The sequence below is a fragment of the Rhinolophus sinicus genome, linkage group LG02, assembly GCF_036562045.2.
Source record: "Rhinolophus sinicus isolate RSC01 linkage group LG02, ASM3656204v1, whole genome shotgun sequence".
Lineage (NCBI taxonomy): Eukaryota > Metazoa > Chordata > Mammalia > Chiroptera > Rhinolophidae > Rhinolophus > Rhinolophus sinicus.
The window spans coordinates 137905663-137918564 of NC_133752.1; the positions used below are offsets into that span (position 1 = coordinate 137905663).

General features: G+C 40.2%; 1 protein-coding gene across 14 annotated transcripts in view; it reads left to right on the forward strand.

Moving 5' to 3' along the window:
- GRIP1 (glutamate receptor interacting protein 1) overlaps positions 1-12902 on the forward strand; it is a 621870-nt gene that overhangs the window by 547330 nt on the left and 61638 nt on the right. For all 14 annotated transcript variants that reach the window (XM_074325454.1, XM_074325453.1, XM_074325445.1 and 11 more), the window contains one exon: positions 11519-11599. In XM_074325454.1, coding sequence (XP_074181555.1) covers positions 11519-11599 — 81 coding nt within the window. The remainder of the gene's footprint in view (positions 1-11518; positions 11600-12902) is intronic.

Sequence of the window (12902 nt, forward strand, 5' to 3'; positions counted from 1 at the left end):
ACTTACATTAGGGAAGAGAGATTGAACTCAACTCCAAAACAGGAAAGACAGCCAGGAATTTATAGCTACCAGGCAAGATGATGGTGAGGGAGTCATCAGATGGAAAATTACTAAGAGGAGCTTGATTTGGAGGGATGAGGAATTTGATTATATTTTCAGGGTGGAGGGATTCTCAATACATTGATTTAGCAAGAAGCTTGTTAAAATGGCTCAGCTCAGCAGGCCAAGGAACAAGGTGAAGGACAAGTCCTTGTCAGGAAGAGGGCCCAGAGGAGCCTCACTTATGTGTGGTCATGAAGGGAGCTAACTGTTGTGCGGGTTTTAGATGTTGGTACTAGTTCCCGTTTGAGCAAATTATCTTTACACAGGGAAGTACTACCTCACAGAGCCAAAACACCTTTACCAGTCAGTGTAGATATGTCTTCAGACCTAGAGATAGCACTACCCAACACACATTTGCTGAGTGTTTACTGGGGGCCAATTCCTCTTCTGTGCAACGGAGGTGCAACCGTAGACAGCAAAGGAAAACAAGATCCCTGTCTTAATGAAGCTCATATTATAGCAGTACAGAAAGTTAAGTTTTAAATTAACAAATATAAACGGGGACTAATAAGTGCTCTGAGGAAAATAAAGGAGAATGGGAATTAGAGAACGGGGGAACTATTTTCTTAGGATGATTCTCTAAGGAAGTGGCATTTGAGCAGAGGTTTGAAGGTTCAGAAGGAACCAGCCAAGTGAGAATCTGGGAGGAGAGCATTTCAGGCAGAGGGAGCAGCCAGTGTAAAACACATGAGCTTGATGGATTTGAGAAACAACAAACAAGGCTCTTGCTGCAGCATATAAGGGAGTTGGGATGAGAATCCTATTTGGATTTGGAGAAGGCGGGGGAGAGGTTGGAAGGGGCCCAGTAATAAAGTACCTTGGTAAAGAGTTTAGATTATATTCGAAGTCAGGGAGCATTTTGTGGAGGGAGTGAGAGAACCTGATGAATGTTTTAGAGAGTCCCTTCTGAAATGAGGTGGGACAATAGCAGAAGCAGAAAAGCCAGTTATAGGAGGAATGGTGGACAGGTAAGGAGTAATGGTGGCTTGGACAAGGTGGGAGTGCTAGAAATGGTGACAAATAGTGAAAGTTAGGACACGGCTTGAAGCAGGGCTAACAGAACCTGCTTATGGATTGGATACGGAAGATGAGAGAAGATGAAGATTATGGATGACTCCTGAGGTGTAAGGGTCGGGAGCAAATAGCTATGCCTTTAACTGGGAGGAAAACTTGAAGAGTGGAAATTTGGCGATAACAGGAAGTTCTATTCTAGACATGAGCAGGTATCCACTGCCAATACTAGGAGGTAAAGGACAGCACATTCATTCCTTAATTCAAAATACAATCATCGAGCACCAGTTACTAAGCACTAGGCACTGTGCTACATTCAGATCATTGAAAGAGAAAATAGAAAGGATCAATATCTTCTAGGAGCTCGTAGCCGATTAGACAAGATCAAGAACTGCTGGACGAGAAGAATAGACTTATTGAATGTGTGTTGCCACTGAAATGCTAACGGAAGTGCCCAGGAGACTGCAGGCAGTAGCTCTTGGGGTCCAGCATCAGGTCTGGGCTAGAGAGCAGGACTGAGGACATACTCCCACGTTAGTGATTGTGAATGTCATTGTAATAAAGGAGACCTCTGGGGAGAGAGTGGGAGAAAGAAGGGGACCTCTGAGGGGATTCTGCCTAAGGAATACTAAAATTTAAAGGGAAAGGATGCTAGCAAAGGAGATAACAAAGATGCACTATTAGAAGTGGGAGGAAAGTCCAAACAGGTAGTGTTTTGGAAGCCGAAGCAAGAGTTTCAAGGCAAAAGTCATGGTTAATAACATAAAGGTGCGGTGGAGGACTCAAGTAATACAAGACAGGAAATGTCCACTGGACCTGCCAATGAGAAAGAAAGATGTTACAGAGTAGTTTCGGGGAACTGAGAGACGGAAGTCAGAGTGCAGTGAGATCTGAGGAGTGAGGGAAATGTGGAGACGTACAGATAAACTTTGCTTGCTGTCTGCCAAGGCATTGAGTTTTGGAAGAGGGTTTGGCAGGAAAAATGCAGTGAAAGGATAAAAGGGACTGGAGGCCACTATAGACTCCTCTTTTTAGAACTTCTACAGCATTTAGTTATATACTCAGTGCTCTATTTATATAATGCCTTATCTTTGAATCAGTGGTTCTCAACTAAGATCGGGTTTGCCCCAGGGGACATTTGGCAATGCCAAGAAATTTTGCTGTAGATGAAAGAAAATGGGACAACAGATAGAGGGTGATTCAGGGATCTGAGGGGTGTTATTTTGTTTCGTTGTTTTGTTTTGCTTAGTTTTGTTTTGTTAATATTGGAGAGATTTGAGCATGTTTTGGGCCTGAAATGAATGAGGGAGAAAAGATAATTGGTGGAATTGGGTCCTGAAAGGCATGAGAGATGAAGATATCTAGAATATAGATAACTAGTCTAACACAGAAAGTGCAAGACTTCTTTCTATGAGATTGAAGAGAAGGATGGGAGAATATAAATACATTTTTAGCTGCATTTAGGAAGTTCAAGTAAGAACTGTCAAGTGAGGGTGAAAGTGTCAGCGTGTTGAAAAGATTTGAAAAGAATGATGAAGGTTTATACTAGCTAGTGGGGAAATCAGTGAGAAAACCAACCAGACTTGTATAAAAGGATTTTCAAGCTGAGTGGTAAAACAAGCAGAGTCTGGAAGCTCTGAGTTTATAGCAATATCAAACTGTCTGGTCAAGTTGTTTGTTTTTGTTTGTTTGTTTGTTTGTTTGTTTTTAATTTCAACATATATTCCAACTATACATTTTTTTTTAATTGGGGAACAGTGTCCTTCTCCAGGGCCCACCAGCTCCAAGTCATTGTACTTCAATCTTAGTTGTGGAGGGCGCAGCTCAGCTCCAAGTCTAGTTGTCGTTTTCAATCTTTAGTTGCAGGGGGCCCAGCCCACCATCCCATGTGGCAACCCTGTTGTTCAGAGTTCGCGCTCTAACCAACTGAGCCATCCAGCCGCCCCTCCAGAAGCTCAGCAGTAGCTCATTGTCTTCAATCTAGTTGCAGAGGGCGCAGCTCACTGACTCATGTAGGAATCGAACCAGCAACCCTGTTGTTCAGAGCTCATGCTCTAACCAACTGAGCCATTTGGCCTACCCACTGAAGTTGTTTTATGGCAAGAGACCTCTGCTGCCAAGGAATATGAGCAGAGATGGTAGATGATTAGATTGAACCAGAGACTGAGACTGAGATTTCCTGAGAAGTTTCAACAGAAGGAAAATTTAAGTCACAGAGGTTTATATTGTTGCAGGAAGAGCAGATGAATGCTTCTGATAATAGCTTCAAAATGATAATGATAATATTTATCCAATGCTTACTCTATGGCATGACACTTTTCTAAGTACTGTGTGTGTATCAGCTCACTTAACCCTTATAACAACAATGGAGAAGTTTACTGTTATTATGTCCACAGAAAACAGGTCCATGTTATTAATGGTAGGGCTGAGAGTTTAACCCAGGCAGTCTGGCTCCAAAGGCCACACTCTAACCATTACACATACTGCCTGTGAAAAAGTCTAGATTAGTGAGGGATGGAAAGTACTAAAGGATAAGCCTGAGAAGAAAGGGAGGACTTAAGTAACCGGGGGTCTTCAGGGAGAAACGTGTGTAGTGAGGGAAAGCTGATGAGGGAGCTAACTGCTGGGAGATTGCGGTCAAGTGGCATGTTAGAGCAAAAGTGAGTGTTATTCTCTCAGGTCTGGAGTTGGGAATGCAGTACGATGGAAGGACCATCCACACACTGAACTCTCTCTGAAGGAAGATAGGACTTAGACTGAGAAAGGGCACATGTTCTAGCTGCTCTTGCCATATCAGCGTGATCCCGTCTCTGCAGTAGCGGCGTCCTCGGCCTGGGGAGCTCGGGTGGTTTGCTCCCTTCATTCAGGTCTTTGTTCAAATGTCACTTGCTCAGAGAAGCCTTCCTTGACTGTCTGTCACTCTGTCTCCTTGCCCACATTTATGGTCCTTAGCCCTTCTCAGGCTCTGAGGTTGTGTAGTATATGTATGTATTTATTATCTTGTCTTTTTCAATAGAAAAATCCGTGATGTCAGGGATGTCGTACCCTTTGTTCACTGGTGTGCCCCCAAATAGTACTTGGAATGCAGGAGGCTCTCAGCCAGCACTTGCTGAATGAATGAATGAATGAGCAAACGAATACCGTTCAGTTGGCCCTTCTGAAGGACGCGCATCAGGAGCTTCAATGTGCATGAAGAACTGATTTCATACCCATTGTTTCTCTAGGGTTCCCGCTCTCCGGATCCTCCTTGTTTCTGCACATCTGCTCTATTTGCCTCTGAACAAGTTTTCTCTGACTTAATTGCACGATTGTTCCCTCTTTGCTAAAGCGTCCAGGTAGTAGCAGCCAGTTCTGATTTCTAATTCCCAAGAGAAAGAATCTAATAGGCCCAACTTAGGTTTGGTACCTTCCCCTTTTAGTTGGCTGAGGCCAAGCAGGAGTCCAGTAGAAGGAACCTAGAAGCATCAGTCAGATGGTGGTGAGGGCATGGTTTTCAAAGAAGACTGTCCAGTGGCCTCAGAGTGTACATTACTATAGTCACAGAACATTAGCGCTGAAAGGACTCTTAGAATCCAGTACTTTCATTTACTTATAAATGGGGAAACTGAGGTACAGGTGAGGAAACTCAAGGTCATACAGCAAAGTGAATGGTGGATCCCAGATCTGTTGACTGACATCTGTCTTTTCTTTTATTTATATAAGATGTTTCTTTTCTTTTTCTTTTTTTCTTTTTCAATTACAGTTGACATCCAACATTATTTTACATTAGTCTGAAGTATACAGCACAGTGGTTGGACCTCCACATAATTTACAAAGTGATTCCCCCTATCAGCTCACCTGACACTATACATAGTGATTACAATATTATTGACTATATTCTCTATGCTGTACTTTACATCCCCATGACTATCTTGTAACTACCAATTTGTATTTCTTAGACCTTTAACCTCTTTCACCCAGCCCTCCAACACCCCCTCTTCCTCCGGCAACCATCACTTTGTTCTCTCTAAGTCTGTTTCTGTTTTGTTTGTTCAGTTATCCTATTCTTTAGATTCCACATGTAAGTGAGATCATATGCTATTTGTGTTTCTCAGTTTGACTTATTTCACTCAGCATACTATCCTCTAGGTCCATCCATGTTGTCACAGATGGTAAGATTTCATTCTTTTTTATGGTCAAGTAATATTCCATTGTATATATATATGTACCACAATTTCTTTATCCAATAGACTATTGATGGACACTTACTACACCACTTTCTTATACTGTATACAAGAAGAATAAACTCAAAATGGATTAAAGACTTAAATGTAGGACCCAAAACCATAAAACTCCTAGAAGGAAGGATAGGCAGTAAACTCTCTGACGTTGCTCTTAGTAATATTTTTTTCTGATATATTGCCTTGGGCAAGGAAAACAATTGAAAAAATAAGCAAATGGGCCTATACCTGTCTTTTCCATATCATATTACACTGCCTCTTCAAAGACATATTAGAGTTTCTCAGGCATGAAACAGCTGGATTTCTGAATCTCTGCCCTAGTGACATTGCTGATTGAGGGGAGGTGGCTCTCCTGTGCACTGTAGGGCATTGAGCAGCGTTTGCTCACTATGTCGCAGTAGTGGAATGGCCAGCACAATTTGACCTTTCCATAAGCAGTATCTAAGTATTTACTTGTGCTATAAATGCATGTTTATTGCATGTGTATCCTCGATATTTGTTCATTGTTTAATCCATACTTAATATATATGTATACTTTATGTACCTTTTGATTAAATACTTTAATATCTTAGGTTTAAGCTCCTGAAAAAATAGATACTATGTCTATTAAACCCACATTGTTCCAAGCTTGCTTGAATAAAGGACAGGAAAAAGGGACCTAAGGGCATGTGCCCCTGTCCTCCATTGTTCCTGAAATAACCCATTTCTAGTGAATAGAAATAACTAGGAGACGACCAGAAAAAATGTGCTTCCATCCTATCATTGCTCTTCCCTTGCTCATGGCAGACATCACTAATTGATGTCAATGCCTCCTGCTGAGCCCAGATACAGCATCAGAATCCTCAATAAAACACTCGGGTTAGTCATTACGAATCTACTGGAATCTGTTAGAAACTGCTGGAAATCTCAATCTCTGGCTCAATTTAATCATCTACTGCCTCTGCTCTTATTCCTCAACAGCTGAGGCCTCTTGACAAGAAACTATTTGAGCATGCAGGTGGACACTGCTATGAACTTCGAGCTTTCAAACTCTGCTTGGTTCACACCCAGCTTGAAAATCCCTTTACATGAGTCTGGTCGTTTCTCTCACTGATTTTACCATTAACTAGTCTGAACCTTCATTATTCTTTTCAACTCCCCAAAATGCCATTAGAGAACTTAGAACATTGGTAAGAAATCTCTGGACATGAGCTATTTCAAGATTGCCCTGTCCTTCTGGATTCACTCCTAATTGCGGGGATGTCAGCCATCCGTTTCCAAAATTCTTCCTCAGAAATATATTATACCCAGATAGTAATTCCCGAACTATTGCGTATTGAAGATAAGCTATCTCTATTTTATAAACATTTTAAGTGACATAGAGAGTGGTTAAGAAGCTTGACTGTGAGTACACTTGTGCATAAATCTATCTCTTTAAATGGGTGCTACTGTACAAACAACATTATAGTTACATTATGGAAATTTTTTATATTGCTTTACCATCTTTTACCATATATAATTTTATAAAGCTATAGTCATAACATACGCACAATTTACATTTTGCCTTTTTCCAATACTCTCCTTTAAATACCAATCTACAATATTGTGAATACTGGAAGTTTCTACTTTAAACTCTGAAGTTATTTTGTTGGAAATAAATACCACTTTGTTCTGGAAAGACGTCCTAGTGAAAATCCTATAAAACGATGTTTGCCATCATTACTAGCACCCCAGTGCTTTTCTCTGAGTGGATGGGAGTTAAACATTTACATTCATCCTCCTTAGAATCCTTTAATTTTTTTCAAATCTCACAAGGGTGTCCAGGTTGATGAATTAAGATGTGGTGGTTATGTGTCACTGTGCCAACAATGACTGCTTCAGGCAGAAAAAGCAGACCAGTTGGAAAGAAGGAGGTCTTTGTTTACCCAAATGTGTTTTTAATTATAGTATTAACAAAGATAAAGAAAAACCAGGGAAGCGCAAAATAATCACTTGGGAATCTAACAAAATAGACATTCTATTTACTTATTCTAAACCTATTGTTTCTCCAAATATTGAATCTATTTTCTCTTTACTAGCATTTCTTTAAGAAACCCTAAATTAAATGCGCCTTGGCTTTAACCACCAAATAATTTGTAGAGGGAAAAATATTACCAAATACAAAATAAATCATGTTGGCATTTAAAGATTAAAATGAAGCCACAGCTTGATCAAAGAGATTTATTTGTTGATATTTGTTCATCATTATGAATATTTCAAATCTTATGTAGTCAAAAGTGATCCATTACTGTTTTCCAGGAAGTGATAATATCTCCTCCACTGTCATTAACAATGTTAATCTTGGTCAAGTTTCCATGCATTAAAAATTTAAAAAAGCAAAACGTTGCCATAGTAACTATTCTACATCAGTGTTTCCTGGCCCTTATGATTCAAAGACCTCACTTGTATAAGCATAGCATCCCAGGCACGATGTTAAATACTTACATGGAAACATATATACATATATGTTTGTATACATATAATATGCTGCCCTCCCCTTTCACAGCAAACTTTTTCTTAAAACAGATACCACTAAAACATACATGAAATGAGTTCCATAAATAGGGAAGCCATTTGTTCTTCTATAGCAGGGGTGTCCAAAATTTTTTCAACGTTTTTCACCAAGGGCCATATGCAGTAAAATACACAAACAGCTGGGCCACTCACTCGAGGTGAAGTACGTATTGCCTCACCTGGTTTATTTAAGTAAACTAAATATGTTTTTGGAATTTGCTGAGGGCCAATTAACAATGGATCACAGGCCGCAGTTGGCCCGTGGGCCGCAGTTGGCCTGTGGGCCGCAGTTTGGACACCCCTGTTCTATAGCTTCTTCTGCATTTACCTGGGAACACTTGCATGCTTTATCTGAGTAATCAAACAATTTCTTCCTGCTACAGCTGTGAACACTTGCGTGGGGGCTTTCTGCTTAGCTCCATCCCATTTCCTTTACTGGATCAATGTGTTCATCAGAGATCTTTCAGTTGCAAGCAACAGAAATACACACAAGCTAGTTTTAGACAGAGAAGAGGCATTTACTGGAAGCACACAGCCCTTGAGGATAGGAAATGTAGGCAGCCCCAGGAAATACTAGAACCAGATGTCAAGGACTAAAGAGCCAAACACAGGCTCTCGGCAGGACCTCACATGCACTCCTCGTGTACACTTGTTTCTTTCTCCCGTCTCTGCACACTGGCTGTTGGGAAAAACATGGCCGCTTCCAAATGTCCTCTCTGTCCCCTGTCTGCATGCTCATTCCAAATTCTTAAGCTGTCATTCACTTTAGGGGTGAGAAGAAGGTGGCAATTGGCATTCCATTATTGGAACAGGGAATGAAGAAGACTCAGGAGAGAGATGGAGGGAAGGCATGGATTTGAGAAATGTTTTGGAAATAAATATTTTTGACACTTACAGTACCTGAAATAAGAAAGTAAAGCACACCTATGTGTTTCTTACTTGCCTCATTTCTCTTTTTCGGCCCCCAATATATCAAAATTTGTTAGCCTTTTTTAAATCTACTGGGGGAAAGAAATAATTTTATGTAGCTCAAATCCTACTGGGAAATGAGGAGGGTACAAATGCTGAATGAATGAAGAAAGAAAAAGAGGAAGGGAAGGAAGGAAGGAAGGAAGGAGGGAAGGAGGGAAGGAAGGAAGGAAGGAAGGAAGGAAGGAAGGAAGGAAGGAAGGAAGGAAGGGAAGGAAGGGAAGGGAAGGGAAGGGAAGGGAAGGGAAGGGAAGGGAAGGGAAGGGAAGGGAAGGGAAGGGAAGGGAAGGAAGGAAAGAAAAGACAGAAAAAAAGATCCTTCCTGGAACATCCGAGTGTAAGTTGAGGACAACAGTGAAACCAAAGGTATCATCTCACAGTCTGTGACCCTCACTTCGCCACACCTGACAGGACTGGAGAGTTAAAAGAGTGGGAGGAGTTGGAGAAGGCAACAGATTCCCTCACTCCCCTGGGAATGAAAACTGGAATCCATTATTTACAGGTGGAGTTCTAGAGGTCTTAGGGATCCTTTTTAATATATGGTATTACAGGTGAAGGGCCCAGTATAATCCAAATTTTATTGTGTTCTGCAGTTTAATACTCAGTGGAGAATCTACTGACTTGGAAGATCAGATTCAGGTCTTGTAGGAAAGTGCAAAAGGCCAGGAAGAACAAGTTAAGGCAGAACAAGGAAGGGAGTAGTACTCTAACTCTGTTTCCATGAGGCCATCCCAACTCTCACCCTGCTTTGCAGACTCAAAAGGTTAAATATAGGATTAACAAAGTGGGTTACAGGCCTAAGGGCCTATAGTTCTTTGTGTGAAGGTTGGGGATCTGGTCTTGAGCAAAACCAAGGGTTTAGCTCAGCCATCTCACAGTCCTCCCTTTAGGCTGAAGTTTCCCTTGCTTCTTTTTTTTTTTTTTAGTTTTTAGGTGTACAAAACAATGTAATAGACATTTATCATTTATATCCCTCACACAGTGATAACCCCCGTACCCCCATCTACTACCCCTCTGACATCGCACACAGTCATTACATTTCCAGTCTCTTTTCCTAATGCTGTACTCCACTTCTTGTAAATATATATATATATGAAATTGTAGTTGACATTCATTATTGTTCAGCTTCAACTTCAGGTGTACAGTGCAGTGATCAGGCATCTACATCATCCCTGAAGCGATCTCCCTAATAAGACAAGTGTCCATCGGATATCCTACAAAACCTTTACAACATTATTGATCACATTCCTGAAATTGACTTTTGTATCCCCATGGCAATCTTGTGGTTACCGATTGTGCTTTCTAATCCCCTAACCTTCCCCCTTATCCCCACCGTCCTTCCCATCTAGCAACCCTCAGTCTTTCCTCTATGTCTCTGAGACTCTTACCATTTGCAACAATATGGATGGACCTAGAGAACATTATGCTAAGTGAAATAAGTCAGACAGGGAAAGACAAATACCATATGATCTCACTTATATGTGGAATTTAAAGAAAAGAATAAATAAATCCCTTGCTTCTTGCAGCCTCTTTCTTCTAGCCCTTCCCAAAATCTTCAAGAAAGGATTAGAGTCATTAGCAATTTAGGGTGAATAGATGTTATCTCCTCAGAGGATGTTTCCGTTTTACCTTATCTCTAATTGAATGTCTCCCTGACTGTGAAAGGAATTTTAAGAAGCGTATATTTAAGAATATGCAGCAATTCCTTCCTTTCTAAAATACTAGTCAGGCCCTGGTAAAATCAACCTAGCTCCATCCAGGGTGCAGATTCAACTGGGGCACACTGGTTGTCTCTCTGTGGCTACTATATTAGCTTGTTTCTGTACTGGTTGGCCAATATCTGAGCTTACCTTCACCCTGTTCCAGTGTTCCCTCTCCTCCTGCTCCTCTCTGGGACCTTCTGGAGATCCCCATGATCCAGAAACTAAAGGTGTATCCGTGGTGCCCTTGGGGCTTCCTGGGCCCCTGTGTTCCAAACCATCCTCAGCATCCAGTCTGATTGGCTGTGGGCAGTACCGTTCTGGTTGTGAAATGTTTTGAATATCACTCCTGCTTCTACCTCCTTAAGTGTACTTTTTCACTGTTTACATTACAAATTAAGGCCCCTTCCATTTCCTTTCCCCCAAATCAACAACCACTGCACCAAACTGAAATCTTTCCTAAAATCTATTTCCCCTAGTATCTTCAAACAACGGTTGAAAAAAAGAATTGCTGAATAGTAAACTCTGAGAAAATACGATTGGGGAGAAAAAAAATATAACCATGCCTGTGGTTCTTAAACTGTACTATGCCTGAAAAATCACCTGGAGAACATGTTTAAAATGCAGATTTCTAGGCTTCATCTTCAGAGATTTTGATTCCATAGATCTGGGATGATTCAGGAACCTCAATTTTTAACTTGCATCACCAGTAAATCTGATGCACATGTTGCCTGAATTATACTTAAATGCTGAACACAACTGTTGCCATGAATTATGTACAGTTGCTATGGGTAAGACATATTCCTCACCAGGACCTTAGTTTATCAGGATTTTACAGGCATTCACCTTACTTCCGTGCCTACAGCTTTAACTAAAGAAGATTATGATGCAAGTTTTCCTGATGCATTTTCATTGATCGGTGCTCCATTCTTTCTGATCTTCTGTAAATAAACTTCTTTTTTTTTGTTTGTTTTGAAATTACAGAGTCTGTCATCCCAAGTAGTGGAACATTTCATGTAAAGCTCCCTAAGAAGCACAATGTGGAACTTGGAATAACGATAAGTTGTGAGTAGAAGTAATTTCTTTTAAAATGTAGAATTTAAAAAATACATTAGAAAATTATATTGTCGAATTTTATAGGTGTGGCAAATATTTTAAGTGTCATTGCCAAGTTTCTATGTAATGATACAAAACTGTGGAGCCAATCACACCTCCAGCATTTACCAGTTGTGTGAACAGTGCAAGGTACTTAAATGCTCTCTGATCTTATGTTTCTTCATCTGTAGGACAGAAATAGGGAAATCTACAAAATATAGAGTTATATTAAATAAAATAACATTTATACATCTAGTATAGTCCCTGGCAAGTACTGAATAAATGTCTCTCACCACCTTCCATGAATAATTAGGTGAGCATATAAATGCATATAGGTTCTCTACATTTCAGTATATTGTGGATTAAGTTTTCTCAATAATCTATTTTAACAAAAATTACATTTATTTACCTTTAAGACTATCTTCCCGTCTGGCCACTATGCATCTATAATCCATTTTGCAAGACTAAAACCATGTTCTTACTTTAGTAACTTCCTAAATTCTGTCATGGTACAAGGGTGTCTGGGTAACCAATCAAAAAAGAAAAGAAAAGCAGAACATATAAATGTGTTTAATTCCCTCCTTTTGTCGGGTTCTAGATTTATAACTGCTTTGGTAAAACAACTTTGAAAATTTCAGCTCCAATGGAGTTTTATAGAAAGGAAATTGAGGTTTCTGTGTTTTTAATATCCATAAACTAACTTTATCCATAAATGCTCCCAAGAAAATGAAGTAAATGATTAATGTGTAAGACCAAAGGAGACATAGACGCAATGTTTGTGACCAAGGGGTGGTCCCTTCAAGAAAGAGTGATGAGGCTGCATAAAAATGCCTCACTCCACTCTCTTGGTTAGCATTTACATCCGTGGAGAAGGCAAACATAAAGAGTTCTCAACTGGGCAGGATGAAATGGGGACAGCCCTACTTCACTGTGGACCATATAAATTTAACACTGAAAATGAAATTTTATTTATGACCAATAAATCACACATACTAGTGCAACACTTAAAATAGTGGAACTACAATACAGAATAAATATTAAGCACAAGAAGCCATATGGATGAGAGAACCTGTAACCCGCCCACCAAACCCCAGCGTGGCCTACAGGGAGGAAAGCAGGGAAGCTGTGCCTCATTTGCCTCAATATAGTAAGTTGAAATTGGATTTTGGAGACTCCAGACCTATCCTACGTGCTACTAAAGTCCTGTATACCTTTAATTGGCTCACTTAGCCTCTCAATGTGTTCATTATGAAGCAAAGATGATATGCCATTT